General features: G+C 45.4%; 2 protein-coding genes across 2 annotated transcripts in view; both read left to right on the forward strand.

Moving 5' to 3' along the window:
- LOC133353576 (katanin-interacting protein-like) overlaps positions 1-2,293 on the forward strand; it is a 43,906-nt gene extending 41,613 nt beyond the window's left edge. The window contains exon 12 of the mRNA XM_061569924.1: positions 156-2,293. Coding sequence (XP_061425908.1) covers positions 156-208 — 53 coding nt within the window. The 3' untranslated portion in view covers positions 209-2,293. The remainder of the gene's footprint in view (positions 1-155) is intronic.
- An 11,730-nt stretch (positions 2,294-14,023) lies between these two features.
- Positions 14,024-18,079, forward strand: LOC133353490 (WAP, Kazal, immunoglobulin, Kunitz and NTR domain-containing protein 2-like). The gene is made up of 2 exons (XM_061569776.1): positions 14,024-14,981; positions 16,007-18,079. The coding sequence occupies exons 1-2, from the start codon at positions 14,781-14,783 to the stop codon at positions 17,537-17,539; spliced, it is 1,734 nt and encodes a 577-aa protein (XP_061425760.1). The 5' UTR covers positions 14,024-14,780; the 3' UTR covers positions 17,540-18,079.
- Positions 18,080-22,541: the final 4,462 nt, after the last annotated feature.

Below are 22,541 nucleotides of genomic sequence, written 5' to 3' on the forward strand. Positions count from 1 at the left end.
CAGCTGGTTAAACAAAAAGACAGTTATTTTATCTGCCACGGTGGGAGGTTTTTTTGTTGTTACACGACTTGCAATCCAGAACCTAAAAGTAAGTTCGTTACAAACACAACAACAACCACTCTTTCTAACAATGTATTTCTGACTTTCTTTTGCAGCTCTTCGCCCCATGACCTGCATAACAGTTCGAGGTCAAAGTGGAAAAATATAAAAGTCGCACTTAAAAGCCTGAGCGATGGCTCATGGAAAAGGAAAATTGTTCGCGTTTCTTGCCCAGCACGTCACCGTTGATCCAGCAGTGTTTCCCGTTTCAGTATAGAATCCGATTAAATATGCATATAATGTTGCAGAAACTGACAAAAGTAAAATACGGTGTGATATATATAATTTTAACTGCAACATCTTGACGTCGTACAAAGTGTCTGCAACATACACACACAAGTGTCCTTAAATAGTAAAGAAACTTTTTTTTTTTACATTTTAAATACATATGTGAGCCTGCACTCCATGCGTTACAAGTTGAAACGGTTGCGTCTAAGTGACGCCTTGTGTGAGGGCCGGCGTTGGGACTTCATCATCACTACACCACGGCCGAATTTTGGACATCATCTTTCTTACAGATTCATGCACCGTTTTCGGCAGTTCGTTGGCAAAGTAGAGCTCGCCAAAAGAGTCTGTACCACTGCATAACACACGTTTACCGTGTGTTATGCAGTGAGTTGCCGTGATGTTCTGCTGCACGCGCCTACATTTTATTCCTGGAGAAGCTCCAGGCGCGTGCAGCAAAACGTCGGACATCGTGCAGAAGGACACGCGGTATGACCCGAAAATAGATTGTAGAGTTACATGGCATGACCGTGAAAACCTACGCAGGGGCGCTGTTGTTCAAATTATAATTCACAATTGCTGCAGTCGTGGTTAAATTACAGTCGTTAACTTTTACATTTTAGTGTTATAACAACGGTTCATTATTACAGGAATAGTTATCGTAACTATAATTCATCCTAATTGTAAAACATAAATTAAACATGTACATGGCCGCCCTTCTTGTCAGTCCACTGTGCAGTAGTTGCACAATACCTCACCACGCTGGTCATCGTTGGTTGGTCGGGGTGAGCAGCATAGATGTGGGAGCATAGAATCACAGTACAATAGATGTTGCTGCACCGCTCTCGTATGGCCACAACGTAGTACAACCCTGGCCCCACCGCCTTTGACAATCTGTGTGCATGGTGGTCGCCCATCCAAGCACTATCCAGGCTCAAAATCGGCTAAGCGTCGGATATCTGATGAAATCGGGTACATTCTGGGTGAGATGGGCATATGAAATCTAAAATAACTGCAGGTGTTTAAATATAGAGCGTAAAACTCAGTGATAGAATTGAGAACAGTTTTGTAATCTTGATTAATTAACCCTCATGTATCTGTATAGCATGGCCTTCTAGAACGTTTCACAGTTACAGGACAATCAGTATTGGAAACATAATAGCAACCTTTCATTACTATGGCCATGATGTTTGTGTGATCTTTATCCTTTTAGTCTACTCTGGCAGCTGTAGTTACAATCCAATGTGAAAAATCTTAGTTGGTTGGTATCGCTGCGTTTTAACTTCTGTATATAAATGTCAAAAACCAGAGAGTGATTTATTTGATCAAATGAGCACTGAGGTGATGCTCACTCCTGTTTACAGCCCTGAGAGCCAGTGGTGGAAATTCCACATTCCTATGGCGGGGGTGACAACTCTATAAATCCAGTCAATATAATAACGATACAGTAGAAACAGTACCATAATGAAAGCATAACATATCTTTCTAATAGCATAATAATTCGTACAAATAACAGTTACAAGGAGTAACAAATATCTGAAACAAAATGTCACATTCGTTGCTATGCAGTAATTTGGTGCTATATATCGCTAATACAGTTGTATTGGCCATGTGCTTTGTTGACTCCCAAGTGGCTGAGGGTCACCCGAGTGGGAGCAGTGAGCACCCAGAGTCCCGTGGGGGGTACCGTCACCAACCCGCACTGACCACGCTGGCGAGGTATGGTCGCGTACCTCTCCCCCACTCGTAGTGCAGCAGCAACAACAACAAAGACACGGATATTAATTCGCACGCAACTGGGATTGTATCAAGCAATCGTGGCTAGGTTTACGTTGAACTTCTTTCACATCGTACGTGGCCAACCGTGCTAATTGGAGGTGCGTGGGAAGGACAACAAACTAAACACAAAAAGTTTAACACGTAGGAGGCTTTCGCGACCAATATTATTCATAATCAACGTTTTTGGGTTTAGATCGCGTTATTTATAAATATATCGTAACCCTCCACCACCCGACACGGCCAATCAGTAAAAAAGTGTCACGTTGACAAAAGACAAATAGTTCACTGCTTTAGCCCACCGGTGTGTTGAAGCGTGGCGAATTGCCCGATGATGCCCGATGATGCTGGATGCAATTACCAGCGAAACGTCGTACTCAAATTGTAAATGTTGTGGTTTCACGTTTCAACACACCGGTGGGCTAAAGCAGTGAACTATTTGTCTTTTGTCAACGTGACACTTTTTTACTGATTGGCCGTGTCGGGTGGTGGAGGGTTACGACACATTTATAAATAACGCGATCTAACACAAAAACGTTGATTATAAATAAACACAAAAAACAAAGATAGGTGTAAGAGTAACTGACATCAAGGATCGCTGGGTAAGGAGTGGAGGGTTGCCTCCGCCGCTTGACGATTGGCACACGCGATGCGTGGTGCACTACCTCGGGATGCGATCTTCGAACTGGGGGACAAAAACGTAGAGAAATAAATTGCGAGTCCTTGTGGAATCGGTGAGGCGAGGAGGAAAAGGCGGAGAACGCCACGCTTCCGCATAGTGGCACCTGTTTTTAGCGTAGAGGAGATGAACGACGGTTGAAAGTACAGCAGGGAAAAAAGGGAGTGTGATGAGTAGAGATTCACATATTGGTAACCCTTAGGGCAACGGTCCCCAACCTTTTTGTCACCTGGGACCGGTTTCGTGGAAGACAATTTTTTTCACGGACCGGGGGGGGGGGGGGTGGAGGTTCATCATTGGGTCTTTCCCTCTTTTCAAAGAAGCTCTCCAGCAACGTTTGTTTTTGACTCATCGTGGCTAGGGGTTAGAGCTTGTGGGCTTACCAACACTGTGACTGAGGCAAGTGCGCAGTGCGGGAAAGAGGCACGGACAGAAGTGGTAAATAATATAATAATGGACGGGCCACGCGCGGACTCACCGCTCTCACCTCCTGCTGCTGTGCGGCCCGGCTCCTAACGGGCCACAGACTGGTACTGGTCCACGGCCCGGGGGTTGGGGACCCCTGGTTTAGGGGATAGAAAGGTGGCATTGTAGCACGTGGCAAGAGATAACGCGTTGACAGAAATTATTAGGATTTTTTGGAGATCTTTATTACAAAAACAATTCTCGTTTCCCAGGAATGATAAGATAATTCAGATGAAAAGGAAGACGTTCCAACAAATGTCGCACTTGAATGATGAAAACGCTGCTCTTCACAGAATGAAAAAAGGGAAACTTCTGGGGCCAGTGTGGTATAATTGGACATCATCAAAGCACCATGACCAGTTGTTAACACTAAAGCAACAGACCTATTTATCGAAATGTCTCTAGAGAAAATAAATACCTCAATCATGCAATAATGCATCTGTTGTTTATCAAAAAATGATAACTGATCCATTAGCCTCTTATCACATATATTAATTGTTCATGATCATCATTGGGAACAGAATACAGTGAAAACCCCAATCTAACTTGGCTCAGATGCAGATTTACCACGGGACAAGTCCCGTACTCCCGAAACACAACAAAGTTAACCTCACGTGAAGTTCACATCGCTTGGTTTTACATCGCTGAGGAGAGGGGTACAGTCCCGAGGTATTACATTTTACCTTGACCTTGCAAAGGTATCCGCCCTGGTATGTGGGAGCAGGTAGACAGTGTTGGAGCTGCTTGGGGCGAGGGGCCTCCCCCAACCTTCTCTGCGACGCCTCTCTCGTTGGTGGCGCGCTCCAGTAGCAACAAACCGACTGCTTCGACGAAGCTTGAATGTTTTTCAAATGTACGGCTGTGCGTTTACAAAGGACTGCGCCTCTTGGCGAAAACGCTTCTCTTGCGTCATTCTTTTTACAACTCTGTTCGTTGCGAGTTGGTTACGCGGTGGCGCTGTTGGCACTTGAAGCGGCGCTACACCGGAAAGACGTTTTGTGCAGCTCACACATCTTCACCTTCACGACGTGGGTAGCCAGCCCATGACGTGCGCGTTGGTCCCGGGGGCTCTTACGGTATTAGGAAAACGCAGGCCCACCATCCGCAGGCCGCGCTGGAATTGGGGAATGTTTTTCTACCGTTAGCCACATGCACGCACACTCTCAATCAGATTCTTCAACAGACCAATGGATATAAAAGAGCAACGGTGTCTACTTTTTTGTAGACTATGAAGAGGCATCTGGGTGGAAATTGATGCAGTCATCCAAGGTTTTAAACCACAACCTAATTACAAATATTTAGAAGTATAACAGAATGAAAACGAGGTAGAACTACACTAAAATTGTACGTACAAAGTGAGGCGACGTGGCGCTCCTTCGCCAAAATTATTCACAGCGTCTTTAGAAGATGTTTCGTGAAAGCTGGTTTAGAGAAACAATGGCATGGATTTAAAAGGATAAGGTATTTTCAGATAGGCTGACAAAATAACTTTTTGTTGGCCAGTATCAAGATGATGAAAAAAGAACAGGCAAAAATACAGAAGATTAAGGTGCTCAAACACCAAATAGACACCTATTACAAGGCATCGAGTCTGCATTCACCACAACGTTCTTGTGGTAAAGCATGCAAACGCACGTGCTTTGATTATAACGTATGCATTGAAACAGATTCGCCTACACCAGATAGCCTGTTTTATGGCCTTGTCTCACCACCGGTGTTAGACCAGAGAACGTCAAAAGGCGAACAGCACACAAAGGGCAATGCAAATATGAAAGCATTAATAGCTAGAGGTTGAGCTGTAGGTCCCATATTTTTTGCCCACTATCAAGATGATGAAAAAATAATAGGCTTTTACCCTTTCAAGAAAGAATAGATGTAGCAGCTGCTCAACCCCAGCAATTAATGCTTTGATATTTGCGTTGCATTTTGGGAGACCTTCATTGAGCAGTGGATCGTGGCTACTGGTGATGTGGCCTTGTCACCGCGACTACTTCTAATGAGGGGCGTTCTCCTGGCCTCACTTGGCGTTTCAGCCATACTGTGAAAGGTGCCTTGTAAGTGCACATTATTAATTGTACTGTCACTTACTGCACGCAACGTCAGTGTAGCTTTTCCATATGTAATAGATTTTGATCATTTCTATGAATGTTTTTTTTTTAACTAAGGCCTTGCTTTGTGAGACCCTGGATACATGCATCAGTATTCACTAACTCAAAAGCCTTCTCATAGTCTCGGCATAGCGGTTTTTGATATTTGTCTTATCAAGAGTCTGATCGTGTGTCTGGTCAGCGGTAGAAACGCGTTTCTAAATCCAAATTGGTGAGCATCTCTATCTTGTCCATTGAGCCATTGCATACGATCTTCTTGAAAAATTATGAACATGTCATATATATGGGTCTGTACATATTTTGTATGTTTTGCTTCTCTTTGTAGAGAAGAATGACTAACACATCATTCCATCCATAATACAGATACATTTTTTTGGGTTAGACTGCGTAAATATGAATGTGTCGTTTAACCCGCCACCACCCGACACAGCCAAATCTGGATGTCGCCTGATGTTCGTTGTAATTACTGGCGAAACGTCGTACTCGCATTGTAAATGTTGTGGATGTACTCTCCAACACACCGGTGTGCTGTACTAGTAACGAATTGGCACGTTCTGTTTCCGTGACAAACCTTACTAATTGGCTGTGTCGGGTTTAATGACACATTCATATTTACGTGATTAAACAAACAAAAAACTTGTATGGATTATATTGGTCGCGAAAGTCTACGTGTTAAACATCATTCCATGATTGAAGCATTTCATTTCTGTGTTAACATTTTAGAAACAGGTCTGATAATTTTGCTCAAATGCCTATCTTATAAATTTTGATTTAAAGCTTTCGTGACTGCAGGGATTCATCTTCTTGGTTCTTTCGGTAAAGTTACGTAGAAGGGAAGTAATAAAATAATAAAAATAAAAAATAATAAAATAATTTTATTATGTTTTATTTTTAATAATAATAAAAATAAAAAATAATTTTATTATGTTTTATTTTTATTATTTTATTACTTCCCTTCTACGTGACTTTACCGAAAGAACCAAGAAGAAGTTGCCTATCTTATAGTCTCGACATGCAATGGAAATGCATGTCCTGAATTTTTAATGTTTGCCTGCATGCTCCGTGTATTATATTTCCTTACAAGAAAATCACCTCAAATGCACCCAAGCTAAGCTGGGTTTAGCCTTGTTAGTACGCGGATGAGTGACCAACGGGGCTTACCAGGTGTCTTAGGCAAGGGGCTGCGTGGTGTTGAGGCGACGCAAGTGCAGAATGCCACCACCTCTCTTGTCGGTCTGAACAGTTTTCTTTGGTATTCATATTCTTAGGTTTTTTCGGTAAAGTCACGTAGGTAAAAAACATTAAAAAGTAAAATAAAATAAAAATCACGACGTTTCGGAGGCAACACAAGCTTCCGTCTTCAGGTGGTACCGTCACAGCCACGACAGCTGTATCAAGTAAATGAGAGATTGCAGAAGCCACCACTCCGTTTATATAATGGTTGGAGGAGGTGGTGGAGCTTCAAATCTAGAATTAGTTTTCTTTGGGTTCAACTGATTTCCTCCTTCATACCGGTCAAACATCCGAACGCAAAGAATATGCTGCAAAATGTCTTGTGGCTCGGTAGGCCTTGCTTGGGTAAATACACGGAATTATTTTATCGTTATATATTTAGTTATTATCCTGTAGCTCTTAATTATCATTGTAAAAAAAGCCATAAAGGGATTTCCTGTTCAAACGAGAAGAGGTAGCACTCATCTGTTTACAGCCCTGAGCCAGTGGTGGAAATTCCTCATTCCTATGGCAAGGTCGATTCTAACCAAAGGACAACTAGCATGGGATTTCTGTATATATATATTTTTCGTTTTAATACAGATTGGTTCATCTCTCTGCAAGCATGTCCTGTATATTAATTGCAAGATACAAATGACAAGGGGCCTGATTTTAAAATGACAAAACAAACCACCGAGACGGCAGTTTGTGGGATCCAGTGGGAGAAGTGTGAACGATGGGGGGGGGGGGTAAAGGTTTCTTCTCGGGACTATTCACAGCTGTCGAGATTCTTATCAGCAGCAGAGGAAGGCACAAAAGAAGCAGATTCTGCATTGTGACTCCTCATTTGTGCTTCAAGATGGGTCGGCAAAGCATTACAACAGCAGCAGCAAAGGCCTACTGCTATTATGAATTACATTTTCAATGGACATCATTTTATTTGTACTCTACTTATTCTCTGTCTGAACGGAAATAAATCCACGTTTGTTCTCTCACTAGTAATTAAATTTAAAACAATATTGTAATGTCTTAAGTGGAAAATGTAATTTGCAATGCAGTATTCGCCAAGAAATATGGTCATGAATGTCACGTTTAAAAATGAATGTTACTTGTATTAAAAGTGTTCAAAATGTTTCAACGACTAGATGCTGAAAATTAAAACACTTGAATAAAGGAATACTCGAAGTTCAGTGTTTATACTGAGTAAGTACGTGGTAAATGCTGTGTTGGTTATCATTGCAGTGCAGTACAACATCACATACACAACTCGCCGGGGACTGAGGTATTGGCGGATCATGTGAAGAGATCGGATGTGTGAATTTCTGAAGGAAATTGCATTTGAATCGTGCACAGTTACGTTACTGGCCCAAACTAAAGTGCAAACTTTAGTTTAAACGGGGGAAAGTGCTCCCACTGTGCCCCCCCCCCTCCCACCCAGAAGGCAGTGCTCGCGAGATTGAGGATCGGTCACCGTGTGTGAAAATGTCGGATATGTGAACATTGAAAGTGGTTACACGATTGCACAAACATCACACTGGGTGTGGCCGGTTAACTGGGTCAAGGCCTGTACCTGATGGTCAGATAAGGGACGTTATGGTGTATGCCAATCATCTCACGTGGTTCAGGCTTCACAGCTACGTATGTACAACAACAACCTGCCATTGGCCACTAAGTGGCGGTGACGTCACCACGGCGCTTGTGCCAGGCTAGGTGCACGTCAAGGCCAAGTGAAGTGTCGAACGGCCGCTGGCAGGAGGTCACGTGGCAGACCCAGCAGGTGCCATGGGTTGACTGAGATGCCTGGCCGATGCACCACCTGTGCCCTCTAAGTGTGTATACACGACGCACAAAAAATATATGCATGACGATAAGTAAAAGTAATAAAAGGGATTTTAACTCTGGACTGGCTTCACGAGGTAAATTGTTTTCCTAAACGCCTATCGGCTAAAATGTCAAGATCTCTCTAATCTGTAATTAATTTAAAGTGTAATTCATTGCATGAGTTGACTGAAACAGCAGTGTCACACAGATATACATGTTGTACCAACCGTGTTTCCAAATTAAAATAAAATAGCAATTACATGAAACAATATTGCACGAGAAAAAATTTGGTTATTTTTTTATGGACACGTTTACACATTCACGCAACAGTTGAGACCGTGGCGTTAAACTCAATTTAACAAACTACCGCTTGTAGCTGGCGCTGCGAGTGACAGCGAGCCAATAGAGATTTTACACAAGAAACGGGTAATGCGGCTTGCAGACATTGCACTTTAAAGTTTTTGGTGACAATAAATGATAATAGGCTTAACTCAAGCAATTGCTCCCGGTACCAAAAACCCTGCATATTTGTAAATCTCCGGCCAGACAGGATTAGGTTCATTACGTCTAGCCGGGCCGCTTAAAACGTCTGGATTTGAAAATGGTCAAACGCATGGACCCCAATAATATCTTGGACCATTTATGCCTTCAGAAAGTCATTATCCTAAGGAAGCTTGCTGTCATTTCCTTCAGCCCGTGCTCTTGTGAAAATCCTTTTTGTACAAAACTTCACGATTAATTTCAGGACCCCCCTCTAACCACCCCCCCCTCTTTAATTAAATATCGCTGTTAGTTAAAGATTTAACTATATAGAGTATTTTATTAGCACGACACTTTAGGGTGTATGTAATTTCCAATCCGTAAACTGTGTAATCGTACACATGAAGAAAAACCTGTAAGCGTTTTTGTTTCCTTAAATTTCTCTAAGGTTCATAAAATACTATTTTCCGTAAATGAATAGCTTTAAAGATCACGAGTATTTAACATTGGGTGCCAGTAGCGGCCATGTATATTACTATGGTCGAGAGAAACATCAATAAAGATAGGTTTTTCCCTATTTGCATAAACATTAATAATTCTAGTCTGAACCACAGCAGTGTAAATGCTAAATAAATAATCGTGTCATTTAAATGTATACCTTGCGTAAAATTGCAATAATTCATCGTTCATATAATTTGATTAACTTCAGCATTTTGCAGAGTATGAACATTTTATATTAAATGCTTCATGTAATACAAAGTACACAGTGAGGAGAATAATAATCATAATAAATAATTTAAGCGCGTGTTTTAGCATTCAACTGACGATCATTGTTATGCGTAAAGTACTGGGGGTCACGGAGTGCGTTTAAATCTCTGGGTGTGTGCCTCTGCTCCACTTGTACTGGTCGTGTTGGCACGTGAGCAGCATTACCACAGACCTGGCTTTCCTATGGATGCCACATGACAATTCTTTTCAGCAAATCCCAGACTAATGTGACTCTCATGAACTTGGAGTGAAAGGGGCAATTGGTACTAAATGGTACAAACGCTCTCATGCCAGGAATGTTTTAATTCAACTAAGGCACCTAATTGCCAAATTGATGAAAATGTAACAACGAAAATCCCTCCAATTAGCTGCAGTGTGGGAAATTTGTAAATTGAATGGATTTTGTTATTAAGTGAGGTTTTTTTTTAATTAGCTCATTTAAAATTGATACTTGGAGCATGTTGCATTATTACCCATTACATTACAACCAGCACTAATTTGTATCAATAACACCAACAAGCCTAAATACATGCCAACAAAACCCCCAAAAAACTCTATTATGGATGATATTGGTCGTGAAAGCGTGTGTTCAACTGAGTATAAGGAGGTACTCTGTGATGTGTGGAGATGAAGCCCGACAATGAATTTCTTCTTGACCCAAAATTAATGAAGGCTGATTTTCTGGATCGTTCTACTCTTGTGTAATTACGATTCATAGTTCACAAGTCTGCATCAGACAAATGAGATATGTGTAATACAAGGCTTTAGATTTACCGATGAGGTTTATCGCAATTTGTATAAAAATCAGATTAGGGATAATCAAGATTTAATCTGCACGTCAGCAATATTAGTGGTCGGAATTAATTCATATTACTTCGAATAACTGCTCAGTTCTGTTCTGCTTGGAATCTCCTGAAGGTTCCACGCTTAATTCTGAAGTATTAACATTGCATACGATGATGAAATATTAGCATTGCACAAAATTTATTTTAATTTGGTGCAAGTTTAATATTTCCTACATCGTATGTTCTCTCTCTTGCATCATTACACAGTAATATGTACCGTCTCCTGCAACGGTATCAATCATTTAAACAGGAGTGTTCTGTTTTGCAAAGGCATTACGCAGGAATGCACATATGTATGGAGATACAATATGAATTTCATAACAGGGTTATCATTTGTACCACGGAGTTATTCAACTGAACGCCAGCAGAAAGTGCAAGGGAACTACAATATAGCATCAACAAGTCAACAACTTATGATTATCAGGGCTAGACTCAGTCAGCCGGGTGGTTCGATAGTAACGTTTGTGCGTTACAGCAAGAAGGGCTTGGATTCTATCCCCCACTTGTGCGCCTTCGACGTGGAGTTTGTAGGTTCTCCCCCTCTTCTGCACGGGTATCCTCTCTGTTCTCCGGTTTCCTACCATATCTGAAAGAAAAACGAGCAAAGATACATTGCACGTGGAATTGGCCAAACCTCCCAATGTTCAAAAGTTACCATAAAATCACTCAACTGGGATTATACACACAGCAGCAGCAGCCCCATTGTGAAGTATTGTCAGGACTCTGCTCAAAAAGTCTTACTCGTTGAAGCTTTCCTGGGTAAACAAGCGTAATAACAATAAGTAGTTGTTAGAGTATGTGGCTGCTATACATGTCCACGTGATAAGAAGCCACATTGCTGAGCTATCGTTTGTGATTGCCAGATCGCTTCTGAAAAAGAGCTACATAGCTCAGTGGGCCTTACCTGGTAAAATAAAAAATAGTTGATAGTTATTTTATTTTTTATAATACACTGGTATCTTGTAAGTTGCTTGAAAATAACCATGATACCACTGACAATTGAGACACCTCCAACACTCCTAAAACATTCTGCAAGTCAAAGTGTAAGTGTTATTATCACGTGTATTTAAAAGTTGAGAAAAACTCACCATGCCGTGTTTATTACGTCCAATTATGTTCAAATTGCACATTCGGAATAAAACACAACGCGCGTGCCGGGTAAACGCTTGCAGCCGCCGAGCCATTGGCAAGCAGGGTCGGTGCGGGCTTCATTTCACCGCAGCCGCCACGCCATCGAAGTCGTGCGCACGGGGATAATGAGCGGTCCACACACGCGCTCTCTGCTCTCTCTGCTCCTGCTGCTGCTGCTGCGCTCGTGAAACACCCTGCGACGTCAACGATGGCAAAACGTAAACCGTTACGCGTCGGTTGTCCTCGTCCAAATGACTAATTTTGACGATCGCAGACCATATGAATTGCGGCAAATAAATGCATTTACCACATGACTACAGTTTCCCATGTCCCATTCAAAACAAAACTAGATATATTTTTTTAAAAATGCACAGCATTGGGCATCTATCTGGTGACTTAAAAATGAATAAATAAACCCAATAAAGCTTACACGAACTCGACATTTACAGTGCCCTATTTTGCTACGCATCACACAAAACCAACCTGCGTGTTGATTTTAGCAAACCTTAACGCTCTCGTCTAGTTTTAACAAGTATCTCAGAACAAAGCTTACTAGAGTCGTACAATCGGCATTATAAAGAACCTCAGAGTTCAGCGCTGACCCCCACTTGAATTATCACCGGACTGGCTTTTCACCAAGTCATCCGTTATGAAAGCATTGCAATGATATGTCGGGATTTCGCCAGGTGAATGAAACGAGGCAAAGACACGCGCGAGGGCTTGGTGGGATACGAGTCTCATCAACCTCACCCTGCACGTGTCCACCGGGGAACTGGCACCACACACCGAGTGTCACGTTTAGCCCAAACTACCCACACATTACTCGGTTGGAATTGTACACAGCAGCAGCAGCAACAATCATCGCCCGTAGCGGCAGACTCAAGCCCCGCGTTGTCATCCTGGTCTCTTTAGTTCTCTCCGGGTTAAACAGCTGTTCACGACGATCTCGACTGCGATTGTTTTGAACATTTTTGTTGTTCTGTATTGTTTAATATAAATATTTGTTTTTATTTTCCCAAACACGATATTCACGTAAGTAACATTCAAACGTGCAGTTTAAATTGCCATCTATAGCCATAATATAGGTTTTTGGATTAGATCGCGTAAATTTGTGTCGTTAAAACCCGCCACCACCCAACACAGCCAACTAGTAAGGGTTGTCACGTGTACAGAACGTGCCGATTCGTCACTAGTATAGCACACCGGTGTGTTGGAGAGCAAAGCCACAACATTTACAATCTGAGTACGTTGATATTGGTCGCGAAAGCCTACCTGTTAAACTGCCATCTCTATGTTTTATTGAAATACCGGATCATGATAGCTTTTTGAACACCCCGTATATTATCTGATGTCCAAACTGGTTTGACTGCTACGGGCACAGTTTTCAGTCGACATGTGCAAGGTGGCCCAGGCCCTGGCCCTACCAGTGCGTGGACACGTGTCTGGATGGGGGGTCGGGGGGCCTGAAATCCTTCGGAAGCCTCTTCCTGAAATGTTGGTAAATAATTGACTACGTGCGTGCTCCCCGTCTCCTAAGGTAGAGACACTGTAAACAACTGGGACAATTAAAGGCGCAATAAAACAACTGGCAAAGAAACAAGTCTGGAATGCCGTTTTTGTTCCTCTGCCCCCCCGTCCCCCCCTGCTTTGATGCCCTGCGTTATAAACGGGGAATTGGCATTCGGAAAATCTCTCCAGCTTCGAGCCGTGTTGTATTTGTAGCAATAATATCAGAGCCAATAACAAATACGTGCTACACTCCCGGTACAAAGCGAATGCCAAATTCTTCAGGACTTAAAAGGTCACGACCCCCGCCCCCCGCCCGCCTCCCGTTCTTCACCGGACATGATGGATTCTCCTTTAACTCGCCATGTAACTATTTGTCTCTGACGAATGTGTCTGGTTCCCAGCTGCGAGCAGACATGTAAATCACTCCGGTCTGACAGGACTTCGTGGGCGATAGCATCTTCTGGGTCCGGGCCGGGATGCGCCTCAGACGGAATTCTCTCACAACACAAAAGGAATTGCCCCAGTAAAGTGATTTTTGGGTTTTGCGCCCGCGAGCCCGAAAGGGCATTTCCAATTGCAGCGATTCAGCAGCAGAGCATCGGCGGGCAACTGCCGCTAAGTATCACCGCATTTGACCCTGTGCGAGATGCTTCAGTGCAATTGACGAATGGATAATCGGGAGCATTAGCACTCTCTTTCCATCGCAGTCGAGTTATCAGAGGGGGGGAAAAAAAGAGAGTCAGACCAGCCAGATGAAATAAACTTGACTGCCCTTAAGTTAAGGTATCATCTGCACCGTAATATTGTTCAGACTGTAAAGTTTGAATGTTGTACATGCTGGCTCGGGTTTTCAAAAGACAAATCCCAATGTAATTTACCGAGGATCATATTGTGCATATGCCTTCTTGAAATGCTATTGCACTAAAATTACTTCTTTAAATGCTATTATGCTCACAACTATATTACAGCAGTTTGCTTGTTTGAATTTCATAATTCACATGATACGTCGTCTTTTCTCAATCAGTTGTCAGTAAAGCATTGGCAATGTGATGAGACAAGCATCAAAATCCCAACTTTAAATACAACCATCACTGTTAAACAACAACACCAACAAAACATACGACTCACCAACAGCGTGGCCAATGTAATAACTCATAATTGCCCAATTCACCGGCCCGTCAATTTAGAATTCAGAGCTTGCACTCTGAATTTAATAGTTTTTGCGACTTTAAATCACTTCTCGAAAAATGATCCAGCACTGACAGGGGGTGACGCTGTGGATTTGCTCCTTGTCGGAGCTCAACCCACAGCATTGTCTGAGCGATGCCTAATCCTCCATTGTCGGCCACTTGGAAGCGACTGCCAGGGAATTAACCTCTCCTTCGGCCCCGTTGAGACAGATATCTGAGAAACAAATGTGGAGGCGGGCACGCGCTCAGAATCCACGCTCAAGACACCAGTGGAGCAGAGGTCAAGATAGCGGGGGGGTGGCAAAGAGGCATTTTCTCCCCCCAAGGATATAAAGTCGTGGGCGCGGAGTGGCAAGCTGCTCACTTTCACAAAGCTGGTGGGCGAGGGAGCAGCAGCAGTAGCAGCCACTGTGTTACGCGGGTCGGTGGGGGGGCCCTCTGGTGAATTGGCTGCGTGGTGTCTGGCACCGCGATGGCGACGCAAGCCGGAGGAGCGAGCAGGACCTCCCTTCTGCTCTTGGCCCTGGCATTCGTGCCACGTCAAGGTTCCGGGGCCACCCTGCCTCCTCCCGATAAGCCACGCTACCACGCCGGGGTGTGCCCCAACGACCTCAACCCTAACCTGTGGGTGGACGCCCAGAGCACCTGCGAAAAGGAGTGTGGCGGTGACCAGGTATTTGCAGACGTCTCACCGTGCTTCCCGGCAATTACGTTGAAGGCGTGCTTGACACCACGCAGCAAAATGTTTGCATTGGCATTTCTTAACTTAACTCCTTAAAAAAAGTTTTTTTTTTAAACAACGGTTTTATTAACAACTTCGTTTAACTCACGGTCGAGAAGTACGTCAATGGCGCCTGAGACACGCGGTGCCTGATGTTTGTGCGAGCCGATTCCACAGTTTAGGGACCGCAGCGTTTTTGAGCTACACAAAAATATAGAATTCATAAGCCGTCCATAATTTTTTTTTTAATTCCTTGAAAGGAGGCAATTAATTGATGATTTGATGCCGATTTTCATACAGGCATGCATTGTCACCGGATCTGAATACGTGTGCAGAATTTGGAATTGATTGGACAGGAAGTAAACCAAATTCCGATTACAAGATTTGACCACGACAAAGACAAGTGAAGTTAAATAAAACCGTTGAACAAATAATAATAACTTGTGTGCATCTACATTAAAGGGTTTTTTCTCTTCTTTCCCCGAGCTAACAGGTCATGAATAATCCATGTGATTCGTATATTTTTTTGTACCATAATTAGAAAAGTTAATTACACGAGTGTTTGAATAAAGTTAAATTGGGATGCTTTTACCATGTCATACGGATGTGCAACCCAGCCGTGCAATAACAACCTTCATCTGTCACCATATAAACCAATGGTTCTTCACCTGGGGTGCACGCACCCTCTGAGGGTGGAAGATGCCCTTTCTGTGGGTGTGAGACATGGCCAGATTTGTTTAGAAGCTAAATCATCGAAACACAAATTAAGCATGGAGCAAGTAAGCACAACTACTTTGTGTCATCAAACCTCTGTATTTATTAACATGATAAATTGTCTAAAAATTTAGAACCAAAGGGGTGCAAGACCGCAGTAAAAGGCCAAGAACCACTGATCTAAACGCACCGCAGCATATACCATCGTTTCAAAATGTCCATCGTGTATTTCAATTCCTGTCAATTTTTGTTTCCACTTGGAGGACTGCACCGCCTTCGAGAAGTGCTGCCTCAACGTGTGCGGCTCCAAGAGCTGCGTGGCCGCCCGCTTCGCCGACACCAAGAAGCGCACGGCCGGCTCGTCGGGCGGCCGCGACGCCGTCGGGGCCAAGGCCGCCAGCTGCGCCGGCTTCCCGTGCCAGCAGCAGGGCGCCAAGTGCGAGCTGTGGGACGGCAAGCCGGCCTGCCGCTGCCGCGACCGCTGCGAGAAGGAGCCCAACTTCACCTGCGCCTCCGACGGCCTCATCTACTACAACCGCTGCTACATGGACGCCGAGGCGTGCGTCAAGGGCGTCGCGCTGGGGGTGGTCACCTGCAAGTACCACGTGGCGCCGCCGCATCCCAGCGAGCCGCCGTCCGAGACCACCGCGCCGCCCACCGTGCGCTACCCGCCGCTCGCGCCGCCCGGCGACGCCGTGCCGCCGGCCCTGCTGTCGAACCCCTACCCGCAGGAGGTCGCCCTGGGCGGCACCGTCAGCTTCCGGTGCGACGTCGGCGGGCGGCCGCAGCCCGACGTCACCTGGGAGAAGCGGAGCGACGGGCGCGACAACCTCATTATGCGCCCCGACCAGATGTACGGGAACGTGGTGGTGACCAACATCGGGCAGCTGGTCATCTACAGCGCCGAGGAGCACGACGCCGGCATCTACACGTGCACGGCGAGCAACGCGGCGGGCCTCCTGCGCGCCAACTTCCCCTTGTCGGTCGTGACGCACGATCGGCCCAGGCAGCCGCCCCCCGGGGGAGCCGTCGCGGAGTTCCCGGCGAGCGAATGCCACGAGCCGCCCGACACGACGCACTGCGGGTCGGCCCGCACCAAGTGGTACTACGACAGCGGCCTGAACGCGTGCGACACGTTCGTGTACGGCGGCTGCGACAACAACAGGAATCGTTTCGACACCTACGAAGGCTGCAAACGGTGGTGCCAGAACCAGTCGGTCAACATCTGCCACTTGCCGCCCGTGCAGGGCCCGTGCCGGGACTGGGAGCGCCACTGGGCCTACAACCCCCTCATCAAGCAGTGCCAGTTGCTCGTCTACGGTGGCTGCGAGGGAAACGAAAACAACTTCGAGAGCCGGGAGGCCTGCGAAGACAACTGCCCCTTCCCGACCAAGGCGGCGCTGTGCAAGAGCTGCAAGCCGAGGCAGAAGATCGTGCCCAGCTTCTGCAAGAGCGACTTCGCCATCGTGGGCAGAATGACCGAGCTGGTCGAGGAGCCGGACTCGGGCTACGCCCGATTCACCGTGGACGAGGTGCTCAAGGACGACAAAATGGGCCTGAAGCTCTTCAACACCAAGCACATGGAGGTGACCCTGGCCAACGTGGACTGGAGCTGCCCGTGCCCCAACATGACGGCGTCCGACGGCGCCCTGCTCGTCATGGGCGAGGTGCAAGACGGCATGGCCGTGCTGCACCCCCACAGCTTCGTGAGGACGGCGAGCGACAGGCGCGTCCGCAAGGTGTTCGAGACCATCGAGAAGAAGACGTGCGACCTGATGAGGCGGTTCCATGACTAAGAGACGCACGCGCGTCATATCTCGCCTGGCTTTTATGCGCAACGCCTGATAAATCGCTTCCGTAATGGCTTTAGGTGTCCGAGCGGAGATGCTCTTAGCGATGCATATAAAGTATACGTAAACTAAATAGACGAACGATTTTTGTCGTGTTGCTTTGCCTGGTGAAAGTTACAAATTCATGTGGCATGACAGCCGTTTGATTGAATTGCCACAACAGTCCACCGTGGCATTTCTTTTTCATTAACAACTGCCAGCAAACACGTAATTTATTGATAGTGTTTGCAACGTAAAATGTGCAACGCTTGCACCGGAGGTTTTTTTGTGTGTGCGTGTCGGTGTTAGCGCTGCGTAACCGATGTGCACGCATTGTGTTGTTGTCGCTTTGTTCCGTCGGTGTGCGCACGTCTGTCCGTGCAGTGCACGACATGCCGATCGCAGCCCTGGTACAGGAAAGCAATCTTTTATATGGGGATGATTAAAGACGCCGCATCTGGTATTGATTCACAATAAGTGCATTGAAAAAAATGGCAAAATATTAGCAAGTGCAGCTAGCCCGTATTTGTATATTGGTATAGCAAATAAAAGCTTTGATGTTCAACGCACTGCATTCGCTTGATTGCTGTAGTATTGCGGGAACGTGTGTGTTTATGTACGTTGAACTTCTTTCACACCGTACGTAGCCAACCGTGCAAATTGGAGGTGCGGAACAACTCGTCGGGATGCACTCAACTTTCAAAAGTGCTTCATGGACACATCTGGCCCACCAAAAAATGCCAGCTGTTAGTTTACTAAAAAAAAAATGCTACATCTTCCCAAATTGAGAATATAACTGCATTAAAATACAATAAAAGGCCTGGACAATTGCTCTAAGAAAAAAAAAGAACCTGTACTATATTTTAGCAATTGCTAAAAAATTATCATGGCAATTTTTTTGTCATGGCTACTGCTACGCATGAGATTGCAGGTGCCTTGACATCCACATTACACCACGGTCTGGACTTTGTAATTCGCCGTAAAGGTGACGCCTCGTTACAGCAATTGAGTTATCGTAGTGGTCCAAGGTGTGTTCACCATCAAGGCGTGTTCACCATCAAGGTGTGTTCACCATCAAGGTGTGTTCACCATCAAGGTGTGTTCACCATCAAGGTGTTCACCATCAAGGTGTATTCACCATCAAGGTGTGTTCACCATCAAGGTGTGTTCACCATCAAGGGGTGCTCACCATCAAGGTGTGTTCACCACCAAGGTGTGCTCACCATCAAGGTGTGTTCACCACCAAGGCGTGTTCACCATCAAGGTGTGTTCACCATCAAGGTGTGTTCACCACCAAGGTGTGCTCACCATCAAGGTGTGTTCACCACCAAGGCGTGTTCACCATCAAGGTGTGTTCACCATCAAGGTGTGTTCACCATCAAGGCGTGATCACCTTCAAGGTGTGTTCACCATCAAGGTGTGCTCACCATCAAGGTGTGCTCACCATCAAGGCGTGTTCACCATCAAGGTGTGTTCACCATCAAGGTGTGTTCACCATCAAGGTGTGCTCACCATCAAGGCGTGTTCACCATCAAGGTGTGTTCACCATCAAGGTGTGCTCACCATCAAGGCGTGCTCACCATCAAGGCGTGTTCACCATCAAGGTGTGTTCACCATCAAGGCGTGTTCACCTTCAAGGTGTGTTCACCATCAAGGTGTGTTCACCATCAAGGCGTGTTCACCTTCAAGGTGTGTTCACCATCAAGGTGTGCTCACCATCAAGGTGTGTTCACCATCAAGGTGTGCTCACCATCAAGGCGTGTTCACCATCAAGGTGTGCTCACCATCAAGGCGTGCTCACCATCAAGGCGTGCTCACCATCAAGGCGTGTTCACCATCAAGGTGTGTTCACCATCAAGGTGTGCTCACCATCAAGGCGTGCTCACCATCAAGGCGTGCTCACCATCAAGGCGTGTTCACCATCAAGGTGTGCTCACCATCAAGGTGTGCTCACCATCAAGGTGTGCTCACCATCAAGGTGTGCTCACCATCAAGGTGTGTTCACCATCAAGGTGTGTTCACCATCAAGGTGTGTTCACCATCAAGGCGTGTTCACCTTCAAGGTGTGTTCACCATCAAGGTGTGCTCACCATCAAGGTGTGCTCACCATCAAGGCGTGTTCACCATCAAGGTGTGTTCACCATCAAGGCGTGTTCACCATCAAGGCGTGTTCACCATCAAGGTGTGTTCACCATCAAGGTGTGCTCACCATCAAGGCGTGTTCACCATCAAGGTGTGTTCACCATCAAGGTGTGTTCACCATCAAGGTGTGCTCACCATCAAGGCGTGTTCACCATCAAGGTGTGTTCACCATCAAGGCGTGTTCACCATCAAGGTGTGTTCACTATCAAGGTGTGCTCACCATCAAGGTGTGCTCACCATCAAGGTGTGTTCACCATCAAGGTGTGTTCACTATCAAGGTGTGTTCACCATCAAGGTGTGTTCACCATCAAGGCGTGTTCACCATCAAGGCGTGCTCACCATCAAGGTGTGCTCACCATCAAGGTGTGCTCACCATCAAGGTGTGCTCACCATCAAGGTGTGTTCACCATCAAGGTGTGTTCACCATCAAGGTGTGCTCACCATCAAGGCTGACCATCTGAGTCGCATTTGGAAAAATAACTTCGGCCTCAATGCAGAAGCTAGTGCCGCAAGCTAAGGACACACACACACGCGCCAATCATAACCGAACCGTCACACCGCACAGCGTTCGTTCCTCGCCCTCGTAGCGGGAGCACCAGCAGCAACAATTTCTCAAGCTGTGGTCCTGGTGATATATGAAGATATTTTCAGCTAATGAATGCGTTTTTACACGTTGGAGAAAACTCACACGTGCCACGGGGCGACGATCTGTCCCATGGAGAGGGAGCAGGTGAAATCCGCGGTGTTCGGCAGTACTGCCTTCTCCTGGCGTCCCACCGTATGGAGCGAAGACGCCCACGAGGGAAGGGAGTTTCACAACATCTGTGGGATCCGCAAACCCTCGCTGTATTACAGGCGTGCGCCACCGCCACCCACATAAGCAGCTAACACACGATGTTTTTTTATGTATGTAGAAAAAATAAAAAAATAAAATCATACTGGCATACCTCAGTCACCTTAATCTTGTCACTAAATAATTCAGCAGACAATACATCCCCTTCACCTATTTATTTTTACAACCATAACGCAAACCTTAAAAATAAAAATTCGTTATATATCTCATCATCTACACGGCCTTCTGGGGCGGGATGCATAATATCAGCAGCATTGGTTCTTTGTGTTGAACGTGATCTACCCAACAACGACACTGACCGATGATCTCGTGCCAATCACATTCGTACTTGATGTATGCCAGCTTATGTATAAAAAGATAGCCGAGCAGTTTGATCCACTACATCTTAGAATCGTAAATATATTATTCTCTACGGTATTTGCCCAGGGCTTATCTCACAAATTCATCAGGCGGACGGTCACACTTTCCACAAATTTGACACGTGAGTATCTTAAGTGTCTCTAAAATTATTGGATGCCCGAGTTTAATCAAAGTCAAGATTTCATCCAGAGATTTAAAAATATATTTGACATTTAATCATCAGAATGTCAGCCTCAATATGATTAGGTCAGCTAGGTCAAACCTCAAGGTCAGACTAACAGCTGACCATATAAATCCTCGGAAGAGTCAGCACATATTGATGGGTATATAGGAAAATACATTTGCACTGAAAAGCACCGGTCACGATACACGGTAAAATGCCCGTCGTGAAAAATAATGCCCTATGAACCTCGTGACATGGCTTTGATTCCTCACCATGGCTCAAATGATTGGAGAGTAACATCCGAACCAGGCCTGACCCCCCATCGTCGGCTATCCGCACTGAGCAGTGTGGTGAAGCGGTCAAATAACCTCACTCACCAATTGCCTGTGGATGCCCTCTTCGGGCAGCAGGCTGCTAAACAATGAACTTTCTCCAGGCGTTTTACTGCATGAAGCATCAACATTTGCCCCTTCATTTGATCTTTGTGGTTTTAACAACGGTGGCAATTCCTCAACCCTCCTTTTCTGAAGGGGGCTGATAAAGTTGTAGTTCAGTTGCATTGCAATTATTATTCGTAAGTTTTCTTTTTGGGTTAGATCGCATCGATATAAATGTATCGTTAGCCCACCACCACCCGACACAGCCGATTAGTGCCAAATAGTGAATAGTAACCAATTGGCACGTTCCGAACCTTATTTGGCATTTTTTGTTTACGTGGCAAACCTGAGATACTAGTAACGAATTGCCACGTATTGTTTACGTGACAATCCTTACTAGTGGGTAAACGAACTCCCCCAAAAAAAACCTTTATCACGAATAATATCAGTCGCGAAAGCCGTTTCTCCGACTGCGTGTTCAACTTGCAAGTTGATTGGCCGTGTCGGGTGGTGGAGGGTTACGACACATTTATAAATAACGCGATCTAAACCCAAAACGTTGATTATTGCAAGTGGCAGTTGGCATTTAGGTGCTCGTGCTCTGGCCAATGGGCAGGCTGCAGTGCTTGAGGGGCCACTGCCGATAAAAATTGAATCGTTGCAAGGCCAACGAGCACCCTCTTGTGGGCAGCTGCGGTGGCTCAAGTTAGTTTCGTCACCATGGCCAAGGCAAAATGTACAGTACAGGGATCTGCACATTCTACTGATTGCTGCACTCCAACGCAATATACACACACATGTATATCGATCAACACTCGTTGCACAATCGTTTTAAACAACAATTTTAGAAGGAGAAACGTGAGGTGGCTGGGTGGCTCAGAGATCTGAGCGCTGAGCTGGTAACTACTGAGGGTCTGGGTTAGAATCCAGGCAGCTGGCCTCTGGTTAAAGCTGGTCCAGTGAGCTGATCGTCTCTGCCCTGTCACCAACCAATGAATGGGCGCGCGCAAAAAAAAACCCATCGCTTAAAATATCGCTTCTGCACTTAATTTGGCTAAATTGCAACTCTGAAAA

Source organism: Lethenteron reissneri, chromosome 44 (genome assembly GCF_015708825.2).
Source record: "Lethenteron reissneri isolate LAM-NWPU_2019-01 chromosome 44, ASM1570882v1, whole genome shotgun sequence".
In the NCBI taxonomy this organism is placed as follows: Eukaryota; Metazoa; Chordata; class Hyperoartia; order Petromyzontiformes; family Petromyzontidae; genus Lethenteron; species Lethenteron reissneri.